The 24076-nt window shown below is 34.2% G+C and overlaps 1 protein-coding gene across 1 annotated transcript in view; it reads left to right on the plus strand.

The window, feature by feature from the left end:
- Positions 1 to 3582: 3582 nt before the first annotated feature.
- SCART1 (scavenger receptor family member expressed on T cells 1) overlaps positions 3583 to 24076 on the plus strand; it is a 41707-nt gene continuing 21213 nt past the window's right edge. Inside the window, exons 1-4 of the mRNA XM_074236171.1 lie at positions 3583 to 3646; positions 14070 to 14390; positions 15216 to 15512; positions 19298 to 19612. Coding sequence (XP_074092272.1) covers positions 3583 to 3646; positions 14070 to 14390; positions 15216 to 15512; positions 19298 to 19612 — 997 coding nt within the window. The remainder of the gene's footprint in view (positions 3647 to 14069; positions 14391 to 15215; positions 15513 to 19297; positions 19613 to 24076) is intronic.

Here is a 24076-nt window from a genome sequence, read left to right on the forward strand (position 1 = left end):
TACTTCTATGATTACCCTCTATTGATATGAAATGTGAAACTTAGAGCTGAGGTTACAGTTGATAAACATCTGTATGAAGCTTCTTCTGTAACTGGGAAGAGTTGTTTCTTTTGTTATAATATAATATTGGCACATGATAAAACACATTCACATCTTCAATACATTTCATGCATACTCATGTTTGTTCAACATAGTGGTCAGTGTCATATTTACCAAAATATCTCCATAAAGTCTGGTATTTTCATTTGTGGGCACTCGAACAAGAAAAGTATCACCTACTTTGCCGTCATTCACATTATATTGATTATCATGATGGTTTCTAGTAGGCTCATGTATAACCTTTTGCCATTTTAATCTGTTTCTTAGAATCATAAGAACAGTTAAACCAATAAAGACAATAAACTGACAAGTGATATTATCAGAGTTCAATGGTCTTTCACAGCATCTTACAGTTCTTTATAACTATTATAGCAGTGTTGGGGTTCAATAGATCTACTGTCCATTCCCCTATCAGATGTTCATGCACTTTGACATTCTTTTTCCCCTAAATCTATAATGAGCTGAATATAGAAAATTCTGTGATTGCTGCTGTTGTTGATGATGTTATTATTATTATTGTTATTGGCAAGCAATGGGGTCACATGACTTGCCCAAGGCCATATTGCCAGTAAGCATTGTGTCTGAGGCTGGATTTGAACTCAGGTACTCCTGATTCCATGACTGGTGTTCTATTCATGCGACTATCTAGCTAACCCTGTTGTTATTGCTTCATTCTCATCTTCTTTAATGGGAAACAGAAAGATTCCTCATGACAAATTGCTATCCTGTTAGAATCCTTTTCTTTTATTTTTAAATATTCCACAAATTTGCACAGCTGGATAAAATGCTTTGTAGCTGAATAAAATTAGTAGATAATCATAAATTCTCTTATTTTCATCAACAAATATGCACGGGTCATTTTTTCTATGCTCTTTTGTTGACCTCATATTTGCTGAGCTCACATGGTTGTTTCATATTTGAATCTTTTCTTGAATCTTAGACACTTTTTGGAATCCATTAGGAGATTAGCAAATAGAAGACGATTAATAAGTGTTCATTGACTCTCTAATTATGTGTACTCATTAATCAGCTCTTATAAAGCTTCATAAAGTGATTATCTGTCTGTTTCAAAATTGCTTCTGTTAGTTTTTGTCCTGTTTTTTCATTCTCTAAAAATGTCTCTCAATCCCCTTCTTTCTTTTTGTTAAGTAAATATTCATGTTATTGTAATTGCCTTAGAATAATGGACTTGATAGTTTATTAATATTGCATAAATATTCTTTAGGATAATTTCTATATCTATAACAGTCCAGTCCATTTTAAAGTCCTGATAGTATATAGGAAGTTGATAATTATTTGGGTATTAATTATTTTAAATATATTCTCCTATTCAACTTTGATTTCAGGAATCTCAAATTTCATATTTAATGATTATCTTCTCTTTGCTATCATTATATTTTCATATCTTGCCCCAAAGAAATAAAATTATTTAGAAATATTGCCTCCATACAAGCTTTCAGTGTGAGCTTGCATTCTTCAAAGTCTAAAGCAAATGCTTTTCCTTGATATCTGTCAGAGACCTTATGGTCAAGTCTAAATGACTTTTAAAGTCATTGTGAAAAAAAATTCCAAAGATTAAAAAAAAACCTCTTTTAGTGTGTATATATGTATATATGTATATATATATATATATATATATATATATATATATATATATTTGAGCTATAGGGCTTTGTACCTTTCATATATATATATATATGTATATATATATGTTTAATAAGATATATTTATTTTATTTCCCCTTTACTTTGTAAGCCATATTTAGTTCTATTTTGGAGAGAGGATAGTAGATTTGAGGCTAGGCAGAACCACAATAGGCTTAATCTACCTCCCTGAACAACATCACATTTTATATTAACTATTCTTGACATTTTTGTGTTAGGGCAAGAGTTTTCTTTAAGAACATCACATGCTCTATTTTCCCAAGTTTCCTTGGATATATTTTGTATATATTCTGTATCTGAATAAGTCACAAGCTTAATCTAAACCTTTGTGATAATCAACAAAGGCAGTATAAATATCACAGCTGCTTTTGGATAGCTTGTTCAATAATTATTGAATTAGCTATTCTTTATATTATTGGAACTTCAAGACATTACTCTTTCCCTCCTCATCCAATATAGTTTTATTTTAAATATTTATTATCATCTTAATTGTATTATACATAGCGTCACTTACAATAATATTACTTTTAACAACAACAGTAATAGAATAATTTTTTATCTTATATCCATCATAGCTTTGGGGATGATATTTGCATGCAACAGACATTGAGTAAATGTTCTCAAGATTGAAATTCTTGTAAATGTTTTCTTGCAGAATCATAGTGCTAAACACATTGTAGATACAAATTCTTATTAATGAATGAACAAAATATGAGAATCATAGGAGGCAAAAGTAGGAATGTCATATACAGATTTTAACTGGTAGGTCCTGGATTAAAACACAGGTTCCTTGATTCCAAATATAGTTATTTTTTCTCCTGAAAATGTGATCTGTAGCTAAGATATTTGAGCAATTAATTCTTCATTTTCCTTCTGAATATGTTGAAAGGTAGATATAATTTATATCAACAATGTCTGCCAATGAATTGATTATAGTTTTTTGGATAAATATGAAAAAAGAAATGATATTGACTTGATATATAGGAAATAGTTTCTGGAACAAAGTAAAGATGATGATTGTATATCAAGGCCCTTTTAGATAGGATTGCTGCTTTAATTTAGGCTTGGAATAAATGGCCTATAAAAGAGCTTTAGTTCATATAGAATCATATTGAGAGTGGGAGAGGAACTTGGAAATCATTTAACCTATTCCTCTCATTTTATGAGAATGTACAAACTAAGGTTTATTGAGAAATGATTCCCTCATAAGCAGTAAATGTCAGAGTCAGAATATATTAGATAATTTTAATTGTACAATTTTGTGAAGCTGTGAATAAAGGAGGCGATGAAGAACTGAATCTTAGTAGAATCAAGAATGAAGAATTAGATAATTTTATTATGCTATCATTAAAATGGCAAAATATCCTGGTTGGAGATATGATTCAAATTGCATACCTTTATTTTTCCATGAGGCTTTTGCATCATTTTATAAAAATGATCCAAATAATATTCCTCAGGTATGTCTGTTGAGAAAGATCTATGGAAAGGAGAACTCATAAGAATGGAATCTTTGTGTGGCTGTTTAACCCCCAGTTAGTGGGTTATCAGTGTCTGGAGGAAACCCACAATAACAGGGCCTCTTCACTCATATGTGGTGTTTTTTGGGGCTGATAACCCCATTGGCTGTTTGACTGCATTAATGACAGATGAAACCTCCGATAATTTCTGAAAGGGGAATGGGGGTTTGCAATGGCCTCCAATATGAAACTATTTAGTATTTGTATTTATGTATTTGTTTCCCAGAATGTAATTTTCACTCAATATCCCAAGTGAAGTCTGTTGGAGTCTGAAAGAGTAGACAGAGGAGGCCAAGTGGACCATGAAAGTAGCTTTCTATATGCTGGGGCTTGGGTTTCTTCTTGCTTTCTGGATGGTTCCTGTTGGTAAGTGTCTTCTTCATGGAGCCTATTGTTTATGCCATTTGAATTCCTTAATTGTGTTTTTTTATGTTTTATAGCTATTTCTGTATAGGGTCTATCCCCTTACAAGATGGTAGACTGAATGAGAGTAGGGAAGAGTGTCCTATCTATTTTGCATCATTCTCAGACCGCCATATCCTCAACTAATATTATCTGGTGGTAGATAGTTAATTCATGTTTATTGAATCAAATGGAATCTGTTGGTTCCAGTTCTTTTTCCAGCATTCTTGTTGAGATCCAAAGGATGGTTTGTAAACCTTTAGGATCCATTCAAAGCAGTCTCTGAACACATCCTGTATTTTCTTGTTTCTGGGTCTTTAATCTTGAAGTCTCTTCCCATGAAATTAATACCAAGGTTCTGTTGATCTTATTTTGCATTGTTTCAAATGTATTTTTCCCTATATTTGCTTGCATATCTTGTATTTATCACAAAACATTTTCTTATATTAATGTACCACATTTATTCAACTCCTTGTCTATTTTGAACATAAAAGCTATTTCTTGTCTTTCACCATTAAATATATATGTATATATACATATATATATTTATGATATCTTTAAAAATTCCATATTGGTTATCTATGATCATGAGCATTTACAGCTGAAAAATGAGTCCTCAGACATCATCTAATATAGCTGTTCTTTACAGATATAGAAACCAAGGCCAAGAGGATCTAAATGACTTGTCCAATGTCTTGTAGTTAGTGATGGAGGAAAGATTTGAACTCAGGTCTTTTGACTGCAAATAGGTTATTTTATTATATGACTTTGTGATTCTAATGGTACATTCCTAGATTGTGCTCTAAATAGTTAATATTAATTTATTGTCCTATGAACAATATTATAACTCTCTGTATCTCCATAGCCCCACCTAACTGCATTTTATCTTTCTCTTTTTTTTTTAAGTTTGCTCTTTTGATTAACTTAGTGAAACATAACGTCTTAAGTCTTTCCAGTGTCTCATGGTGGCTTGGAATTGACCTCAATTTCTTGAAGATTATGCTAATAGATTTCATTTTAGCAGATTGTAGCAAACTACAAAGATTCATAGTGTGGGCCTGATGGCAGGCAATATGTAAATTTATTATCCGAGGATCAGAATAGTTAAATTCTGAGAAAGTCATTAGCAATTTGTTTATATAGAATAATATGTTATCTATAATAAGATCGCCTCAATATTGAAAACTTGTGCTCTTTTCCAGTGAAAAGAAGACTTACTCCAATAAAATCTTCAATTCTTTCAGTACTAATATATAAGGTGGAAAGTTAGCATTGCCTTGATTTTTTTATTAGAAAATGTAAACATATTTTAAAAGGATTATTAATGATTTGTTCATTTAAATAATAGCATATTTATATCCTTGACTATTTATATCCTTGATAACTAGAAGAATGATGCTAGGCCTTTAAATATTTTGGCAGATACCTGATACCAGACCATCAAATATTTTCTCCAATCTGTTTTTTCTCCTCATTTTAAATATTTATTTTTGTCATGGAAAATTCCATGTCTTCTTAAAAATAAAATTTGTCATTTTACTATCAATAATTTCTTCTTTAGTTCAACAACAAATATTTTCTCCATAATTAAATCAAATTTATCTTTTTTTTTACTTTATGTGTTGTTTTGTATTCAACTCACAGGTTGAGTTTGAATTTGTTGTAATTTACACTGTGAAATAAACATGTAAACCTACATTTTACCAGAGAGCTACCCAATTTTCCCCTAATTCCCCATTGGGTTGTAGTCATGAATTCACCAATCTCTAGGCTTTTGTACCTCAAGGTCAAGTGTAATGCTCTCTATTTCATCCTGTTAGTTCTCTATATTTGACCTGTATAAGAAAAATTTAAAAATGTACTGCTTCATGATGACCTTTGGAAGTCCAGCCAGTCAAGATGTTACTCCTTCAAGCATATTTTTTCAGAACTTTTATTGATATTCTTTTTCTCTTGATTTTTCTTTTGAATTTAGTGATGATTTTGTCCAATTGAATGAGACTATTGCTATTTTAATGGATAGTCCATTAAATTTATCAATTAACCTGATGAATATTAACATTTCTCTCTAAATTTGTTTGACCTATTCCTTCCATTTTTTAAATTCTTTTTTTAATTTTTTTGCCACTATTTCTTATGTATTATGAATCTCTTGATTAACTAGTACCTGAAAATTAGATAAATTTGTTTTTGCAAATAGTAAGATTCTAGAGATTTTTTTCATGGATTTTTTGATGGAAATCCTTAAGATTTCACATTCATATCAAATTGCATATATATATATATATATATATGTTTTTATCAAATGTCTTGAGTTTCCTAGTTATGTTATTTTAAAGTTTACATACCTTTCCTCCATTGTTTATGCTTAACATTTTAAGTTTGTCTTTTTTCCTATGCTGATGTTTTTTTGACCACTTCTAAAATACGTCACAAAAATGAATAACCCTACTTTAAGCTTAATTTTAGTAAAAATGTTTCTAAAAGTAGTATTAACTCCTGTTTTAAAAATATAATTCTCATTGAATTAAAAAGAACTCTCTTCCTTTTCTTATTTTTAAAAACATAAATAAATACCATATTTTATTAAGGGCTTTTAAATATAAATTTAAACTATTATGAATTTTTTCATTTTCTGTTTTTGCTTTGTTCTATTATTAATATTTTAAAAATGAAAAATCAAGCAGCTATTTAAAAATGATAAATGTTATGTGATCTTCTAGCATGACACAGTGGAAGGTATGCTACATTTGGCCTTAGAGGATCTGGTTCAAATATAAGATTTACCCTTTACTGCCTAAGTAGTGTTGCAGTTCACTTTTTTCATTGCTCAGTAAAGCCTATGGTAAGACTTGTTATTCAGTCATGGTCTATCATATTCAACTCTTCATGATCCCATTTGGGGATTAAATGGAAAAAATATTGGAGTGGTTTGCCATTTTCTTCTCCTATTTTATAGATGAGAAAACTGAGGCAAGTAGGGCTAAATGCTAAATGTCTGAGACTGGCTTAGAATTCAAGCTTTTCTGACTCCAGGTTGGGTACTGTGGCTACTGCACCATCTCCATGCTCAATTTACTGAGCAATTGATTAAAATGATCAAAATGTATTTATTGATCTATCTGATCCTGGTACATTTTCATAGAACTGATACTAAATAACCTGGTATTTCTTCTGAGACTTGTCTATTTATGTTTTTTACTTCTTGGTTTTGTAACTTTTAAAAGTAACCTGTAAATAATCATTTCTTTTAGATTTTAAAATGTATTAATGGAAACTATGTAGAAATCTTTCATAACTTTTTAAAAAATGACTTTTATCCTTGTAAACATAACTTTCTCCTTCTCAAACTTGGTAATATGGACATTGTTTAATTTTAATCCAGGTTTGCTTGCTAGATCTTGCTTTTATTTACAACTTCAGTTGTTTTCTTAATTTAATTCATATTGGCCTCATATATTTTCTGAGGTGGAAGCAGGTAGGTGGTGCAATAGAGAGAATGCTGAATTGACAGGAGACACTAGTTGTGTGATCCTGGACAAGTCATTTAACATTCTACTTGCTTCAGTTACTTGCTTTATAAAATGGGAATACAATAGCTTTAGCACCAGGGTTATAGTTAGATAAGACTTGTAATTTACAAATCTTAAGTAATTTATAAATTTTAGCTATTATGATTATTATTTTCATTTTTTTCTGTTTTTGCTTTGTTCTTATTTTTTTAAATGAAAAATCAAGCTACTATTTAAAAAATTATATAGGATTCTTTGCTGTAAAGTTACTTCTAAGTACTGTTTTGGTTTCATCCTACAGATTTGGAAATGTAGCACATCTGTTTGCATTGTTCTTGATTTAATTCCTACATTTATGATTTATTGACACCAAGGTATTATTTAATTAAGTTCTTTTTGTTTTTGCATGGTATTCTTTTTATTCATACTATCATTATTTACTACTAGCTTTATTTATTATAATTTATAAAACCAGAATACAAAATTTGTTTTTTAGACCAAGAACATGATAATTTCTTTGTACATTTCATGTATCTTTGAAAACAATGTATATTATATTTGCTTTTTTGCATTAAATTTTCTCTATGTATCTATCAGTTATATTTTTAAATACTCTTTCAAACTGTAATTTCTCTCATTTATCTTCTGTTGGATTTATCTTATTCTTCTAATAATTTATTAGTTTTCCACTAATATTGTTTTTTCTATATTTATAGTTACATTCCAATGTCTTAGGGACCTATCTTGAACCTCTTGACATTGTAAGGGTTAAAAGAATACAATAACCATTCATTTTTCTTCATTATATTATTGCCTTATTTTCTTTTTTTGATGGCACATTTCTTCAATGACGTTCTTTATACCACTTTTTTGTATACTTTTTAATGTCTATTTTCTTTTATTTATTTTTTCACATTGCTATAATAGTCTTATTATAAAAGTGAGCGTAATCTACCTTTTCTTTCTCTCCCCCCCCCCCCCACAAAGAAAGAGAAACTTCAAGAAAAATAGATGGAAAAAAGTATGTTTCATTTTCTATTCAGATATTATCAGCTCTGTCGTTGGGCTGGATAGTATTTTTTATCATAAGTCATCAGGGAAATTGCTTCCATACTTTTCCCCCCTAGTTGCTATTGTTATTTGTATTTCCCTCCATCCTATTCCTCCCCACCCCCATTTATTCTATTCTCTCTCCTTTCTTCTTGTCCTTCTTCAAAAGTGTTGCATCTGACTAGCTTCTCCCACAATCTTCCCTCTCTTCTATCATCTACACCCCCCTCCCTTCTCCCATCCCCTTTCTCCCATCCCTTCCCTCTCCTATTATCCTCTGTGGTAAGATAGATTTCTCTACTCAGTTGAGTGCATGTTATTCCCTTTCTGAGCCACTTCCAAAGAGAATGAGGCTCACTCATTCCCCCTCACCTTCCCACCTTCCACTCCATTGCAAAAAACTTTTTCTTGACTCTTTTATATGCTACCTCTCCTGTTCCTTTCCTTCAGTATATTTCTTTATCATCCATTAACTTCATCATTATATTATACATTCATATTCAGCTCTCTCCTATGCCTTGTCTATATATACTCCCTCTAACTGTCCTAATAAATGAGAAGGTTCACACTGAGAAGGTAACATCTTCCCATGCAGGAATACCAGCAGTTCAACATCATTAAATTCCTTGTAATTTGTCCTTCTTGTCCCCCCTATCTGTGTTTCACCTGAGTCCTGTACTTGAAGATCAAACTTTCTGTTCAACTCTGCTTGTTTTAACAGAAAAGTTTGAGTGTTCCCTATTTCATTATATGTCAATCTTTTCCCCTGAAAGAAGATGTTAAATTTTTCTGTATAGTTGATTCTCATTTGAAAACCAAGCTTTTTTTACCTTCTGGCATATCCCAAGTCCAGTAAGTCCTTAATGTAGAAACTGCTAAATCTTGTGTAATCCTGACTTTAGTTCCATGATATTTGAATTTTTTCTTTCTGACTGCTTGTAATACTGTCCCTTTGATTTGGGAGTTCTGGAATTTGTCTATAATATTCCTGGGAGTTTTCTTTTGGGGATTGATCTTTTTCAGGAGGTGATCAGTGGATTCCCTCAATTTCTATTTTATCCTCTGCTTCTGGGATATCAGGGAAATTTTCCTGGATTATTTCTTGAAAATGAAGTCTATGCTCTTTTCCTGCTCATGACTTTCAAATAGTCCAATAATTAAAAAAAATTTCTTTCCTAGATCTGTTTTCCATGTCATTGTTTTTCCAATGAGATATTTCACATTTTTTCCTAGTTTTTTTATTCTTTTGGTTTTGTCTTATTGTTTCTTGATTGCTCACAAAGGCATCAGCTTTTTTTTATCTCCATTCTACATTTGAAGGAATTATTTTCTTCAATGAGCTTTTGTGTCTCCTTTTCCATATGATCAATTCAATCTTCTCCTCCCTGGCCTTTTGAACTGCTTTTTTCCACTTGACCTAAACTGGTTTTTAAGATGTAATTTTTTTCATTTTGTTTGGTAATTCTTTCACCAAGCTACTGATTTGGTTTTCATGATTTTCCTGCATCACTTTCATTTCTCTTCCCAATTTTTTCCTCTATCCCCCTTACTTGTTTTTCAAAATCTTTTTTGAACTCTTCCATATCCTGACAGCAATTCTTATGTTTCTTGGAGATTTGAATACAGAAGCTTTGACTATGTCATCTTCTGAATGTTTATTTTGGTCCACTGAGTCTTGCCCCAGGGATAGTGGAGAGACCTTTGCACTGTTCCATGATTCCCTTACTGTCCATGGGCTTAATGCCAGGAAGCAGCTCCTGATTCCCAGAGCCATGTCTTTGCTGAGGCCTGAGCTGGCCTGGGCTCTATGCTCACTCTGGCACAGGAGGATTTTCCTGCTGACCTTCCAAGCTGTCCTTGGCAATCCCTGGCCTGAGAGATCTGAATATGTTGCCCACTGCCACAGACCCAGGCACTCCCAGGGACTCAGGCACCTCATGGACTGTTCCTGGGTGACTGGAACTGATTTTCTCTGGAGGCTGGTGTGGCCTGGGGAACCTTTATAATCTGGTGTAACAGACCTTTCCCATGGATCCTCCAAGTTGTTTTGGACTGAACTATTGTTTCATTCAGTCTTTTTGTGGGTTCTGCCTCCAGAATTTGGTTAGAGTTCATTTTTAGAGGTATTTGGAATAGTCTGGGAGAAAGAGTTATCCTTCTGCATTTTTTTACTATATTTTGCAGGGATTAGAAGACCTGACTTAACATCCTTTGTTTACTACTTACTACTTCTGTGAGCAGGAACAAGTTAGAATCTCTGTGAGACTCAATTCATAAAATATGGGACTGAACTGGATGACCCTTTAAAGGGCCTTCCAGTTTCACACTAGAGGGAGATCAACTTTAATTATCAGGAAGCAATATTGTTCCATGACTTATGACGTCTATTATTATCCAAAAAATGGCATCAAAATCTAAACCAAATTAATGGTATAATACATTTATTAACAAATAGGTCATAAAACAAAGTTATTTCTCTTCTTAAATCTTTCAAGGAACATTGTTTAGCTAGAAACTTGGGCTCATTAAGAGAATTGTATAATTGTCCAAAGCTATTACAACTTGATTTCTGTTTCTGGCATTAACAGCCAGGTAATCACCTTGAGTATGTATCTAAGATAAACATATTAATACAAAACAAACACTATAGGTTGCTTATTCAACTGCATATTGTATTCTTGACACTTTCTCCTCCACATAATTTTTTTTGTTTATGGATGGTTGAAGTCAAAGTTTTGAATTATTATGAATTTTATATGCACTTGGTGCTCAATGTAGCTCACAGGAATTTTCTATGACAGTGGCAAATGTCTACAGCAAGCATAGTTCTTCCTATTTTATGATGCATGTGTATTAATAATCAAGGGGTCAACAAAGAAGACTATTTCTATTTATCTTTCAGGAGGCCTTGTATATTTATTCAACTTTCAAGAGCATTGTTGATTAATTACTTAATTTCTTTCAATAATTAGAAGAAAGGGTAAGAATGGTTTAGAGCCATATTCGGAAAGTGTTTAAATGTCAGAGATATTTCTATTTTTAATTTTATTCTAGAAAAATAACACATCATAGTTTTAATGAGTCATTGGGAATGTTGTTGAGAGAATTCTTGTTCATGTATTTTAGAAGACAGGGTGTCTGAGATCTACTCTAACTCAAATTCTATGATTTCACATAGTGGAGAAAGGGGAAGGACAGGAGGAAAACATAATGGGAGGACAGGAAGAGACTAAGTTACAGGCAGAGGAGAAGAGTTCACAGGAGCAGGAGTTGGGGTCAGGGAGGAAGAGAATTACATAATAGAGGAAGAATACTAGAAAAAAGAAGAGGAGGCAATAGGGTCACAGGAAAAAAGGATGGGAAGACAAAGTGGACTGGGCAGCAGAGATTCTTGTGATTAGGTCACAGTCCTAGCTACCATTTCCTTTTTCTGTCTAATGGGGTTTATCACTCTAGGAGGCTGCATTCTAGATTTGAAAGAATATTAGGGGGAATTGTAGATGTCTGATTCTTTTTTTTTAAAAGGATGACCTCAGAATCCTGGAGCCTCTGGCTTGATCTTTTCATCACCTTCCTCTGCCCTCATCTGTAGGAATCGAACTTGGTCTCCTTCAGTCTCTATCTTAGTTGACTTGGAACTAGTCCAAATTTAATGGAGCCAAGGCAAGTCATTGACTTCCCCATATGCATGGAATCCCTTGTCATTCGTAATCTGAGTTAGACATGTTCCTTGACAGTTGGTAAAGTTTTATCACTAGGATGAACCTATATTGCCCTGTTCACAGACTTCTTCAAAATCCAACTAAGCAAATAATAGTCAAAAAGATAAAGCCCTCATCACATAAATTTATAGTTATATATTATGCATTATATATTATGTACATATACATAAAATCTTTTTAAATTAATCTGTCTCTTCTAGTACCTTCTTTATCTTCTTACTTAGCAAATTAAAAAAACCCTTTAATACAGAACTTCATAGTCCTGCAAAATAAAGTCTCACATTAGTCATATATGAAAATGTTTATTTCTTTTTGCATTTAAATTTCCTCATCTCTATCTAGAGGTAAGTGGGATTTCCAGTGTCATTCTTTTGCACTTTTGCTTTATCATTGCACTGTTATGATCTTTAAACACTGTTTTTCTTTATGTTATCATATACATTATTTTCTTAAGGATGCTCACTTTGCTCTGCTTCATTTCACATAGGCCTTCCCAGTTTCTTCTGAAATGTATAACATTCTAGAAATAATTTTAATTTGCTTTACAGAATGGCCTAATCAATCCACAGTTCCATCTCCAGGGTATTATTGTTCCTATTTTCCTCCAGTCTTTGCCATTCTATTCCCTTGTCATTATTATCAGTCTGATAGGTCTGAGGTAGAATCTCAAAGTTGCTTTATTTTGAATTTTCCCAATTATTAGTGGTTTAAAACACAGTTTTCCCCATATGGTTGCTGATAACTTGTATCTTTTCATTTGAAAATTGTCTATTATGATATTACCTTGTTGACTCTTCATAAACCACCACATCCCTTTCCAAATGAATGTGAACTATCCCTTCAGTAATACAGACTAGAACTTTGCCAGGAATTGAAGTCAAGTTTATTGATCTATCATCTCAAGATTTTACCTTGCTCCCTTTTTGTGAAATGTAAAATAGCAACTGCCCATCTCAAGTACTGTGGTACATTATATTTGTGATTTTTCAAAGACTGCTGACATTTGCTCAGTGATCACCTATGCCAAAAGTCATAGAAAAAGTCATTGGAAAATTTTACTCTATGTCTCTAATAATGTTATTTTAAAAAAAATCTCAGAATGACCACAAATTAATCAGATTTATGACATAGGAACTGTAAATATTTGAGCAATTCTGCACAAACTAAAAGAAATAAAATATGATCCAATTATCATGGTGCATAAGTCACTGACAGGTATACAGTTTACAGTGAAGTAATTTTTGACCCAAGGCAATATTTCTCCATATTGAATATTTCCCTTCTAATATGGTTTCTGGATCTTTCTTAGTTGCTTAAAATTCTATATTTAATTCCATACATAATTTCAAAAATATATATGCTCTTTTACTTTCTCAGGATTTTTTGGTCATTATTAATCATTGGTTAAATTCTTTAAGTGCTTCTTATATCCTTTTAAGGCTGTCTCTGAATAGCTTATCATTCTATCTCTTGCATCATTACCGATGCTTTAGCTATCTCTGTTTTGTATTTAGTTTATTTAGTGATCTTCATTTTGCTTGCTTATTTTCCTTATACATGATTTTTTTGCAAGGCAAATGGGGTTAAGTGGCTTGCCCAAGGCCACACAGCTAGGTAATTATTAAGTGTCTGAGACTGGATTTGAACTCGGGTACACCTGACTCCAGGGCCAGTGCTCTATCGACTGCATCACCTAGCCACCCCCTTATATGTGATTTTTAATGATCGTTTTTGGTTTTAATTTATTTTTATTCTTTTGGGCTTGAAAAAAGTATAGGTGACTGATTCCTATAGCTTCTAAACTCAAATTTATTCCTGCTAGCAATTCATTTTACAAATATGCTAACTGAGGGTTGGAGAAATTGTGACTTCTTGTAGGTTGTACAGTTGGTCTCCTGACTCTAAGCTCACCCCACCCCCTTTTTCATATATCTCTCTCCTTTTACCATGTGAAAAGGTGATATTAGTCTGAGGATGTGGCTCAATTTAAATAGAAGTATTATTATCTGGTAACATCAAAAAGGAGATTCCAGAAAAGATAATTTTGCATCAGTTTTCATGCTGGATACCCCACTCTAACCAATGTCTGATTTTTTCCAAAAGGAGAAGCTGTTGCAGAATTGAAACTGGCATTCAGGCCAAACCCCTGTGATGGAGTAGTGCTGGTTAAACACCAAGAGATGTGGGGTTTTGTGTGTAATGAAGTCTGGACTCTGGCAGAGGCTTCTGTGATCTGTCGGCAGCTTGGCTGTGGGAGTGCAGTTGGTGCTCCCAAATATGTTCCCTTGCCTGGAGAGAGTCTCAAGCCATGGCTCCATGGAGTTTCCTGTAAAGGCAATGAGTCAACTTTCTGGGAGTGTGATCTTGGGGAATGGAGCCAGAAAAATTGCTCCTACCAATGGGTTGTTGTAGTTCTTTGTTCAAGTAAGTCAGCATGTAATTTATTTTTGTAAGATGAAAACCTTGGTTATTTATCATCTATCTATCTATCTATCTATCTATCTATCTATCTATCTACTCATCTATCTGTCTGTTTGTGTCTGTCTATCTGTTTGTCACTAAGTCATTTTCCCAATTTGGTTATGGCATATGGAAAAAAATTTCAGTGGTGATTATCCTTAAAGAAAATGAAACTGAAAGCACTAAGATCCACTTAATCATCAATCAGATTCAATTATCTCTTCCTTTGATCCCAATAAATGAAGATCTAAGCAGGAGTAAGAATGGGGATAAAAAGAGTGGGCTCAGAATCCATACAATTTAACAAGCATAGATTATGTGATAGGAATGAGGTAGAACCTTGTACTAAACAAGTGGTTGTTGAAACAATAGATAAACGAAATAATGAATCCATAAATGAGTGAAGTAATGATTTTTGACCCCATATTAATTGAAATTTACCATGATGCCCTTTTTTTCCCTGCCCCCAACTCCCAAATACACATAAACAGAAATTAGAGTAATAAAATAAATTTGCACACTTCAGTTTGGAATATTCCAGCACCCTTTATTGCTTAAAAGTGACCCATCTTCAAGCCACTCAGTTAGCTCTTAACATTTGTGAACAATGATAACCACTTGATGGGTGCTGAAGATGCTACTGTAAGAGTTGCTGTGACAATTGATATCTTACTTGATTGACCAAAGCAGATATATACAGAGCCCCAAAATCTTCATATAAGAGCATGGTTTAAGATTAGACAGCTCTGTACTGTCTGCGTTCTCTTACCTAGACTGGTGCTTTTCCAGATGGAACCTTTCGGGAAATCAGACTGCTGAAGGGGAAGAGTCCCTGTGCTGGGCTTCCAGAGATAAGAAATGAGAAGGGCATCGATAGATTGTGTGGCCTCCACATGGAAGAGGCAACTGTATTTTGCCAGGAGCTGAAATGTGGCCCCGCTGTCCAAGCACCCAGAGAAGGTTTGGGTGAAACCCAGAAATACATGACTTGCAAAGGGACAGAATCAACAATTCGAAATTGTAGATTGGACAACAACTTCCGGAGGGGCTGTCAGCTCAAGCTGGATGCCGAAGTGGTCTGTGCTGGTAAATTCAATCAGTTCTTTTCAGTGATTGTTTTTCCCCTCCCACCATTATGGAATATGGCTCTAGCAGTATAAGAAAAGCAGAATAAATAAAAGGAAAGGAAAATGACAATAGTCTTTTATATTAAGAGTATAAACTCATGTTAGAAAATCTTGTGGTATAATAATCAATGATATCATGAGGGTCATATCTTGACTTGAGGGTATATTGGATTTAAGTGAGGCAACCTCACTCTCTTTTCCTGAGTCATCAAGTCCAGTGACAAGACAAAAGTCAATATGACTTTAGAAAATCTATGACTCCTGGGCAGCTAGGTGGCACAGTAGATAGAGCACCAGTCCTGGAGTCAGGAGGATCGAGTTCAAATCTGACCTCAGGCATTTGATACTAGCAGGGTGACCTTGGGTAAGTTACTTAATCTCATTGCCTTCACCAAAAAAAATGGAAAAGGGAAAAAAAAGTCTATGAACCTAATCAAGAGAATTATGATGATACATTTGGGTATGGAAATAGATGCAGACTTTAGGAAACAGCTCACAAGCATTTTATACACATACATGTATATGTACACAATATGTTCATAGACACAGTTACATACATGCATGTTCATATATACATGCATAATACATGCACAATATATGTACGTGAATATATAAAAACATCCTGATTCATAAATGACCATTGGACTCAGATGACTCTGGAGGAGAAAGTGAGGCTGATGACTTAGCACAGCACCTCATCACTCAAATCCATTTCACCTGCTTGCCATGGCAACTCCTCCCTGATGTCATGGTCTTCTTTGAGAACAAAGGACAAACAATCATTTTATATATATATATATATATATGACTTATTTTTGCAAATATCTCTTTAAACTTTCATCTCAAGGCAGATAAACTAATGCATTTTTTATTTGCCTTAATGGTGCAGTTGCTTAGTTTTTCAAAAGATGGAGACAATGTCAAAGGAATTGGCCATTATGGATCAAATTCTGATGAAATTCTGATGAAAAAAAGGCAAATTAGCTATTGTTAGTGAGGTCAAGTTGCCAAGATCAGACCCTCTCATTTTGGGAAGTTCTAATTGCTCAGAAGCTTCTCTTCATATCCAGTCAAGAGTTATTTATTCTCTGCTTCTTACACTCATTGCTCTTCATTTTTCTGTCTGGGACCAAATGGAAGACAAAACCTTTTCACCTTCAAATATTAGAAGATGACTATCATCTCCCACAGGACTGGGGTCCCTATATCTTTCAAGTAATCCTCATATTCAAACAATGGAAGTTTCTGGTTCCTTTAATGGTAACCTTTCTCTAAGGCATTCTAGCTTGTTAATTGATATATTGGGAAGAAGATACAGCAAGATGAAAGTAATTGTTTTCCTCATATTTCCCTGAGATACTTTGCATCTCACCTTCATGCCTCTCTCATTTTATTTTCATTTATACGTTAAGTGTAGACTTTACTGTCCTTTTAGAATATATAGTAATGAAGCAATGCTCTTTAAAAAAAAGTTTTGGTATTCCAAAAGAGCCATGCACATATTAGGTATTTAATAGATATTTCCTGAATTGAATTGAAAACAGAGGGAAATAAATATTTCCATAGCAATTCCAATGTCCCAGGCACTGTGCTAAAAGAGGTTTTTTTTTAAAGTATTATTTTATTTGCTTCTCAGAATAACTCTGACAGGTAGTAGCTGTTGTCTTCACTTTACAATTGAGGAAACTAAGACAAATAAAAGTTAGGTGACTTACCCAAGGTCTCAGTCAATTGGTATGATGAAACCAGATTTGAACTGGTCTTGGTGACTCCAGCACTCTATTCATTGTACCACCTTGCTGTCTAGATATCGCACCTAGATAATGTATTGCTAGCAAGGGGAAATGCAACTTAGAAATAATGAGACCACTACAACTAAGATTAAGTTGGGAAACAGTTTTTATAATTAATGTTACTGATGAAGGGCTCAGTTCTAAAATATATAGAGTACTGAGTCAAGCTTATAAAAAAACAAGTTGGGGCAGCTAGGTGGTGTAGTGGATAGAGCATGGGCCCTGAAGTCAGGAGTACCTGAGTTCAAATCCAGCCTCAGACACTTAATAATTACCTAGCTGTGTGACCTTGGGCAAATCACTTAACCCTATTGCCATTAAATAAAATTAAATTAAAAACAAGTCATTCCAAAATTGATAAATGGACAAAGTATATGCAAAGACAATTCTCAGAATAAGAAATCAAAGCTATTTATAGTCATTTGAAAAATTGCTGTAAATTATTCTTGATTAGGGAAATGCAAATTAAAACAACTCTGAGGTACCACCTTACACTTTTCAGATTAGCCAATATGACAATAAAAGAAAAAAAAATGAATGATCAATGTTGGAGGGGATGTGGGAAAATTGGGACACTAATACCTTGTTGATGGAGGTGTGAACTGATCCAACCTTTTTGGAGAGCAATTTGGAACTGTGCCCAAAGGGCAATCAAACTGTGCATTCCCTTTGATCCAGAAATACCCTGAATCTGAGTCTATATCCCAAAGAGATCCTAAAAAGGATAAAAATCTCATGTTCAAAAACATTTAAAGCAGCTCTTTTTGGAATTGGAAATTTAAGGGATGCCCATTAATTGAGGAAAGGCTGAGCAAATTGTGGTATATGAATGTGATGGAACACTATTGTTCTGTGAGAAATCCTGAGGAAAACTTCAGAAAAGTCTGGAAAGGCTTGCATGAACTGATGCTGAGTGAAGTTAGCATACTCAGAACATTGTTCATACTAACAACAGAAGTTATATTCTCTGAAGGAAACTGAACTGTTCTCCTTGATGCAATCTTAGTTTCAAATTTCCCCAAATATATTCCAATGCCTTCTGTGGAATGGGCATCTGCTAAGCAGAAACTAATTTAGTATGCTTAAGAAATATCCATTGGTCATAATTTTTGAGTATAGCAACAGTATAGATTAACAGACACTCATCATAGTGATGAGCAACTGATGATGATTTTGTCCTTTCTACTAAAAGAAAACTATGGCATCAGTGAGGTGATGCCCTAACAAGCACATGAGGTGTATTCGAATGAGGGGATGCTGTCACCAGGCTCAGTTTCTCCTCCAGTTATCTGGGTTAGTGGCAAGATATGAATCAAGATAACTAGAGATGGCCCTGGATATGAGGCAACCAGGGTGAAGTGATTTGCCCAAGGTCACACAGCTAGTATGTGTCATGTGTTTGAGGCTGGATTTGAACTCCCATTCTCCTGACTCCAAGGCCAGTGCTCTATCCTCTTTGCCACCTAGCTGCCACTTTGATGGGCAACTATGAGAAACTTGTTCATCAATAATCAGAGACAGTTCTAAAGTTCTTGGAAAACACCATACACATCCAGAGAAGGAAAGATGGAGTCTGAATGTAGAACAAAGTTCCCTATTTTCAATTTTAAAAATTTATTTTATATTTTATGCTTTTCCCCTCTCATCTTTTTTCCCTTTGTGTTCTGATTCTGCTTTTACAACATGATTAAGATGGAAATATATTTAACATAGTTATACATGTATAACCTATATTAAATTATTCTGAATCAGTGGGAAGGGGAAGGAAGGGGAAAAAGAATGTGACTTAAAACCTTACAAAAAATGAATGTTGAAATATTTGCCTGTGGTTGGGAGCATAAATAAATTAAATTAAAAAATAAAATAAAAATAGATCATATTTTTTTTTTAAAAGAAAGGAATAATTAGAGGCAGGTGAGTTTCCTTAGTAATGGCTTACTTCTCTGCCTAGAACACACTGAAGTCCGACTGGTTGGAGGCGAGCATCCCTGTGCGGGGCGCCTGGAGGTGAGAAGGGGATTGAACTGGGGTACGGTCTGCGACTCGGACCTAGATCTCCCAACAGCTCAGGTGGTCTGCCGCGAATTAAAATGTGGAAACGCCGCTTCTCTCCCGGGAAGAGCCCACTTTGGAGAGGGCTCTGGCCAGGTGTGGGCGGAGGTCTTCCAGTGTGTGGGGAATGAGTCCCAGCTGTTTCATTGTCGCCGAGGGGAGCGGCAGAAGGAGCTGTGCTCCCACCGTCGGGATGCCGGGATCAGGTGCTCAGGTGAGACCCCCACCAAAAAGCTGCCTCTCATGGTTCCTACGGCATCTCTCTGCGCTGGCCTTGGTGCTGATTTGGCTCTCCGGCTGGATCTGCACTTGGTCACCTCCACCAACTTTTTTCAAGGTGTCTCTTCACTGGGACTGGGTGGTCAGTGTGGGGGACTGGGAGTGAGAAAGACTTCGGTTCGAATCCCGCCTCACACATTTCTTACCTGAGCAACTTTAGGGAAGACACTTAATTGTCCCAATCCCAGTTTCCTCATCTGCAAAATGTTTAACATAATTGTACATGTATAATTTTTATCCGATTAACTCAGAGAAAGAGGGAGGAAAGGAAAAAAACTGTGAAAATCAAAAGCTTACAAAATGAATGCTGAAAATTGGAATATTAGAAAATACTAGAAGCTTAAGAACTATCCATTAGACATAATTGTCCAATACATATTACATATATGTCCAATATAACAGTGAGAATTAACAGACACTAATCTTAGTGATGAGCAACTTGATGGACTTGTTCTGATCAAATGAGATAATATATGGAAAGTGTCTTGCAAACTTTCAAACTATATAAATTCTAACTATAAAGATTAAGTTATATAAACACTTAATAAATACTAGTTATTGAAAATAGGTTCTGTGGTAGGCTAGATACTAAGATTGAAGATTGGCAGGGGATTGAGAGACATAATTTAGGGGTGACAATAATTTTGGGAATAAGTTCAGCATGTTTATTAATGAAGGAGTGGTCATTTGGCTCTCTCTCATGCCTTTCAAAGAGTTAAGTGTTCCTGAGAGGTATCAATCAAGACTGGTACAATGGCATAGGGCAGCTGGGTGATGCAATGGATAGAGTAAGGAGGATAGGAATTCAAATCCCACCATAGACACTAGAGATTTACTAGCCTTGTGACCTATCACAAGTCACTTACTCCTTATTTCCTTGCAACCAAAGCCATCTTCAGTCATCCTGATTCATATCTGACCAGTAAATCCAGATGGCTCTGGAAAAGAAAGTGAATCAAGTGACTTAGCACAGCAATTAACTTGTTTGTCATGGCAACTCCTTCCTTATGTCATGGTCTTCTTCAAGAATCAACACAATGGGAGGTGGATTCTATTATAATAAGAGTCTTTGGGTATGTGACTTGGGTCACCCAAATCTTGGTCAAAGAGACATCAATTTCCATATCACCTGTCTTGACAAAAAAGAGAATCAATCCTTCCCTATATCTGTATGAACAATCATAATGAGCAGGAAAACACTTGTTAGCCCAAACTTAGACTTTTTTTTACTGTTTGATTTGGTCTTTACCTGGATAAATATTTTTCCCCCCCAAGGATTAAAAGTCATTTATTTTATGATAGTTTATAGACTCCTGTCTTCTCTTTTATGAAAACTGGGACATTTACACTTCTCCAATCTTTTAGTAATACTCCTAGTTTCCACTATCTTTTAAAAAATTTATTTATTTATTTTGAATTTTACAAATTCCCCCCTGCCAATTTTGCTTCCCTCCCCCCAACTCCCCACAGAATGTAGTCTGTTAGTCTTTACACTGTTTCCATGATATATATTAAGTTCAGTGTGATGAGAGAGATCATATACTTAATGAAAAAAAGAAAAATAAAGTATAAGAGATGGAAAAATTACATAATAAGTCAATTTAAAAAAAATTAAAGGTAACAGTCTTTGGTCTTTGTTCAAACTCCACAATTCTTTCTCTGGATACAGATGGTATTCTTGACCTAGATAAATCTTTAAGAGAGATTTCTCAACACCGGTGGTAACTTTCTCACACTTTATGAAAAAGGTAGAAAAGGGATAAAAACCTTGACCCTGATTCAGTAATTAGTCATTAAATACAAGAGAGAAATATTCATTTTTCATGCCCCAGTGTGTAACTACAGAATCTAATAAGAAGAAACAAGTGAGAAGCAGCCTTGGAGTCAGGAAGGGTTCAAATTTTGTCTTTGATACTTAATATGAACATGGATTATAAAGGTATAACCATGGTGAAGATATACCTTTTGAATAAATCATGAGAGGTGGCAAATCAGAAAAGTCTAGAAAGGCTTGTATGAATTGATGCTGAGTGAAGGGAGCAGACATTTCATATTAACAACAGCAATTATACCCTTTGAAGAAAGTTGGGCTGCTCCCACTGATGGAATCTTAGATCCAAACTTCCTGAATATATTGTAGTGCCTTCTGTGGAATGGGTATCCATTAAAAGGAAACTAAGCATGCCTTGTTAAGGTTATGCAAAATTGCACCTTAAGAAACATAATTGTTGAGTGAATGAGATGACTTTGCAAGTAAGTGCAAAGAATCAAAACAATCTATCACTAGATAAATCAAAAAATTGTTGTTTCCCATCTAGGTACCTGGTGCTCATTGTATAAAGAAAGGTAAAATTATTCTACAGCCTTTTAGGGTTCATATTCTAATGAAGAAGATGAGTAAATTAAGTGTAATTCAATCCTTTTCTTGTAAATCCTGATCCAAGCAGGATATACATCTATTTCCAAGATTTTGTTGAGAAAACCAATTTTGTTGCTCCCACTATCTCTAGGTAAGAATGTTAGAAGTAATAATAATGCTAACTAGTATTTATAAAGAGGTTTCAAAAGATTCCCTGTCTCTGCAATTGATCCAAGGATTAAAGAACAGAAACAAAGTACTATCTTCTTTTTAAATTTACAAACATATTCTTTATATATATATATATATATATATATATATATATATATATATATTTATATTGTTGAAGCAGGATAGAAATCCCTTGTTATTTTCTTCTTTCTCTGTCTTTTTGCCAACGTTACATAGAACTTTTTTTGGTAAAACTTTCTACAAATGCAGTTATCCATTTCTGCATCGAAGTTTTGATATTTTTCAAGTTGATATAAAAAATGACCATCAGGGCCAGCTAGGTGGCACAGTGGATAAAGCACCGGCCTTGGAGTCAGGAGTACTTGGGTTCAAATCCGGTCTCAGATACTTAATAATTACCTAGCTGTGTGGCCTTGGGCAAGCCACTTAACCCCGTTTGCCTTGCAAAAACCTAAAATAAATGACCATCAATGGTCCAATGACCAAAATGACCACTTCCAGCACTTCTTCCTTCTATTGCTAGGGGTGTAGCTCTGCACATTTACCTCCTCCTTCTCCAGCACATTTTAAATTTTCATATTTATCTCCTATTTTTATTTCTTTTTCATGTAGCAGTTTTCCTTGAAATTGACCTACACATAGCCTATGACCAAATACATAACCCAAATTTTGCAATAAAGTACTGTAAATAACTCATAAAATTTTTTTTAAAAAATTAGCCTTCTTCTCTGGAATGAAGAGTCAAAAATTTTATGCAAATTTTCCAGATTGTGAGGGACTGCCTATAATCCCAACAATGTGGAAGGGATAATTGTTACTCATTTTGTCAACACAACTGCATAGAGAGGTAGGTGGTTTCATTATCCCCATTTCACAAATAAGGAAACTGAAGCAGAATTAGGTGACTTTCTCAGTGTCACACAGTAAGTCATTGGAAGTTGGATTTGAATTCAAATCTTCCCAATCCCAGGTCAATGGTTTGATGTATTTTGTCACCTATGGTATTGTGAAAATTAAAATATGCCTAGGGCCAAGCAGTATATTTTTAAACTTGTTAATCCAACACACAACTTTACTATTTCTATTGATCAGACAATTTCTTAGGGCTCTATTGATATTAAGTTTAGGATGATTAAGTTCCTTTTATTTCTCTTGCCCTGGATAGCTAATATCAAGACTATGTTTCACCTTTTAGCTTCATTTACTACATCTCTGGGGAGATGGAAGGGAACTAGTTCCTATATCCCCACCTTTCTCTTGCTACTCCAAGCTCACTGTCTCTCTTACAATTTCTTCCTCTTTTATAACTTTTTGACTTTTTCTGTTTCCCTCTCTTACCTTTCTCTCACCTCCCATTTTAGGAAAGATGAACAGGTAGAATCTTCAGTGATCCTGTTCCTTTGTCTCTTGGAAATACAAATTTTGGAATTAAATTCTATCCTTCTAGGGTCATAGGGTCATATACCTACACAGATTTTCCTGACAATGAGTCTACAAAAAGTTTTTTCACTTCTTATTTCCTATATTGGCTTCTAAAAGTTGGTTTATATCAAGCATCCATACTGATTGACAACTTTACAGAATTTGGTGTGTTTATAAAAACAGAATTAAATTAACATGTTAATCTCCAGAATTTGGCCTAGAAAGGAACAAACAGAATTAGGTGAATGTGTTTTCCTTCTGAGTTTGGTCTTAAGAACAAATGGAATTAGGTTGCTATTTATCTTTTTTAAGTTCTCTAGACTTGCAGTTATGCATTCATGAGGTCCAGTTAGAAACTGGACTGAAAATGGAATTTTAGGGAAGCTTGTTTATACAATTGCACAAATCAGAAGGTAGGATCTGATA

Source organism: Macrotis lagotis, chromosome 4, assembly GCF_037893015.1.
Source record: "Macrotis lagotis isolate mMagLag1 chromosome 4, bilby.v1.9.chrom.fasta, whole genome shotgun sequence".
NCBI lineage: Eukaryota > Metazoa > Chordata > Mammalia > Peramelemorphia > Peramelidae > Macrotis > Macrotis lagotis.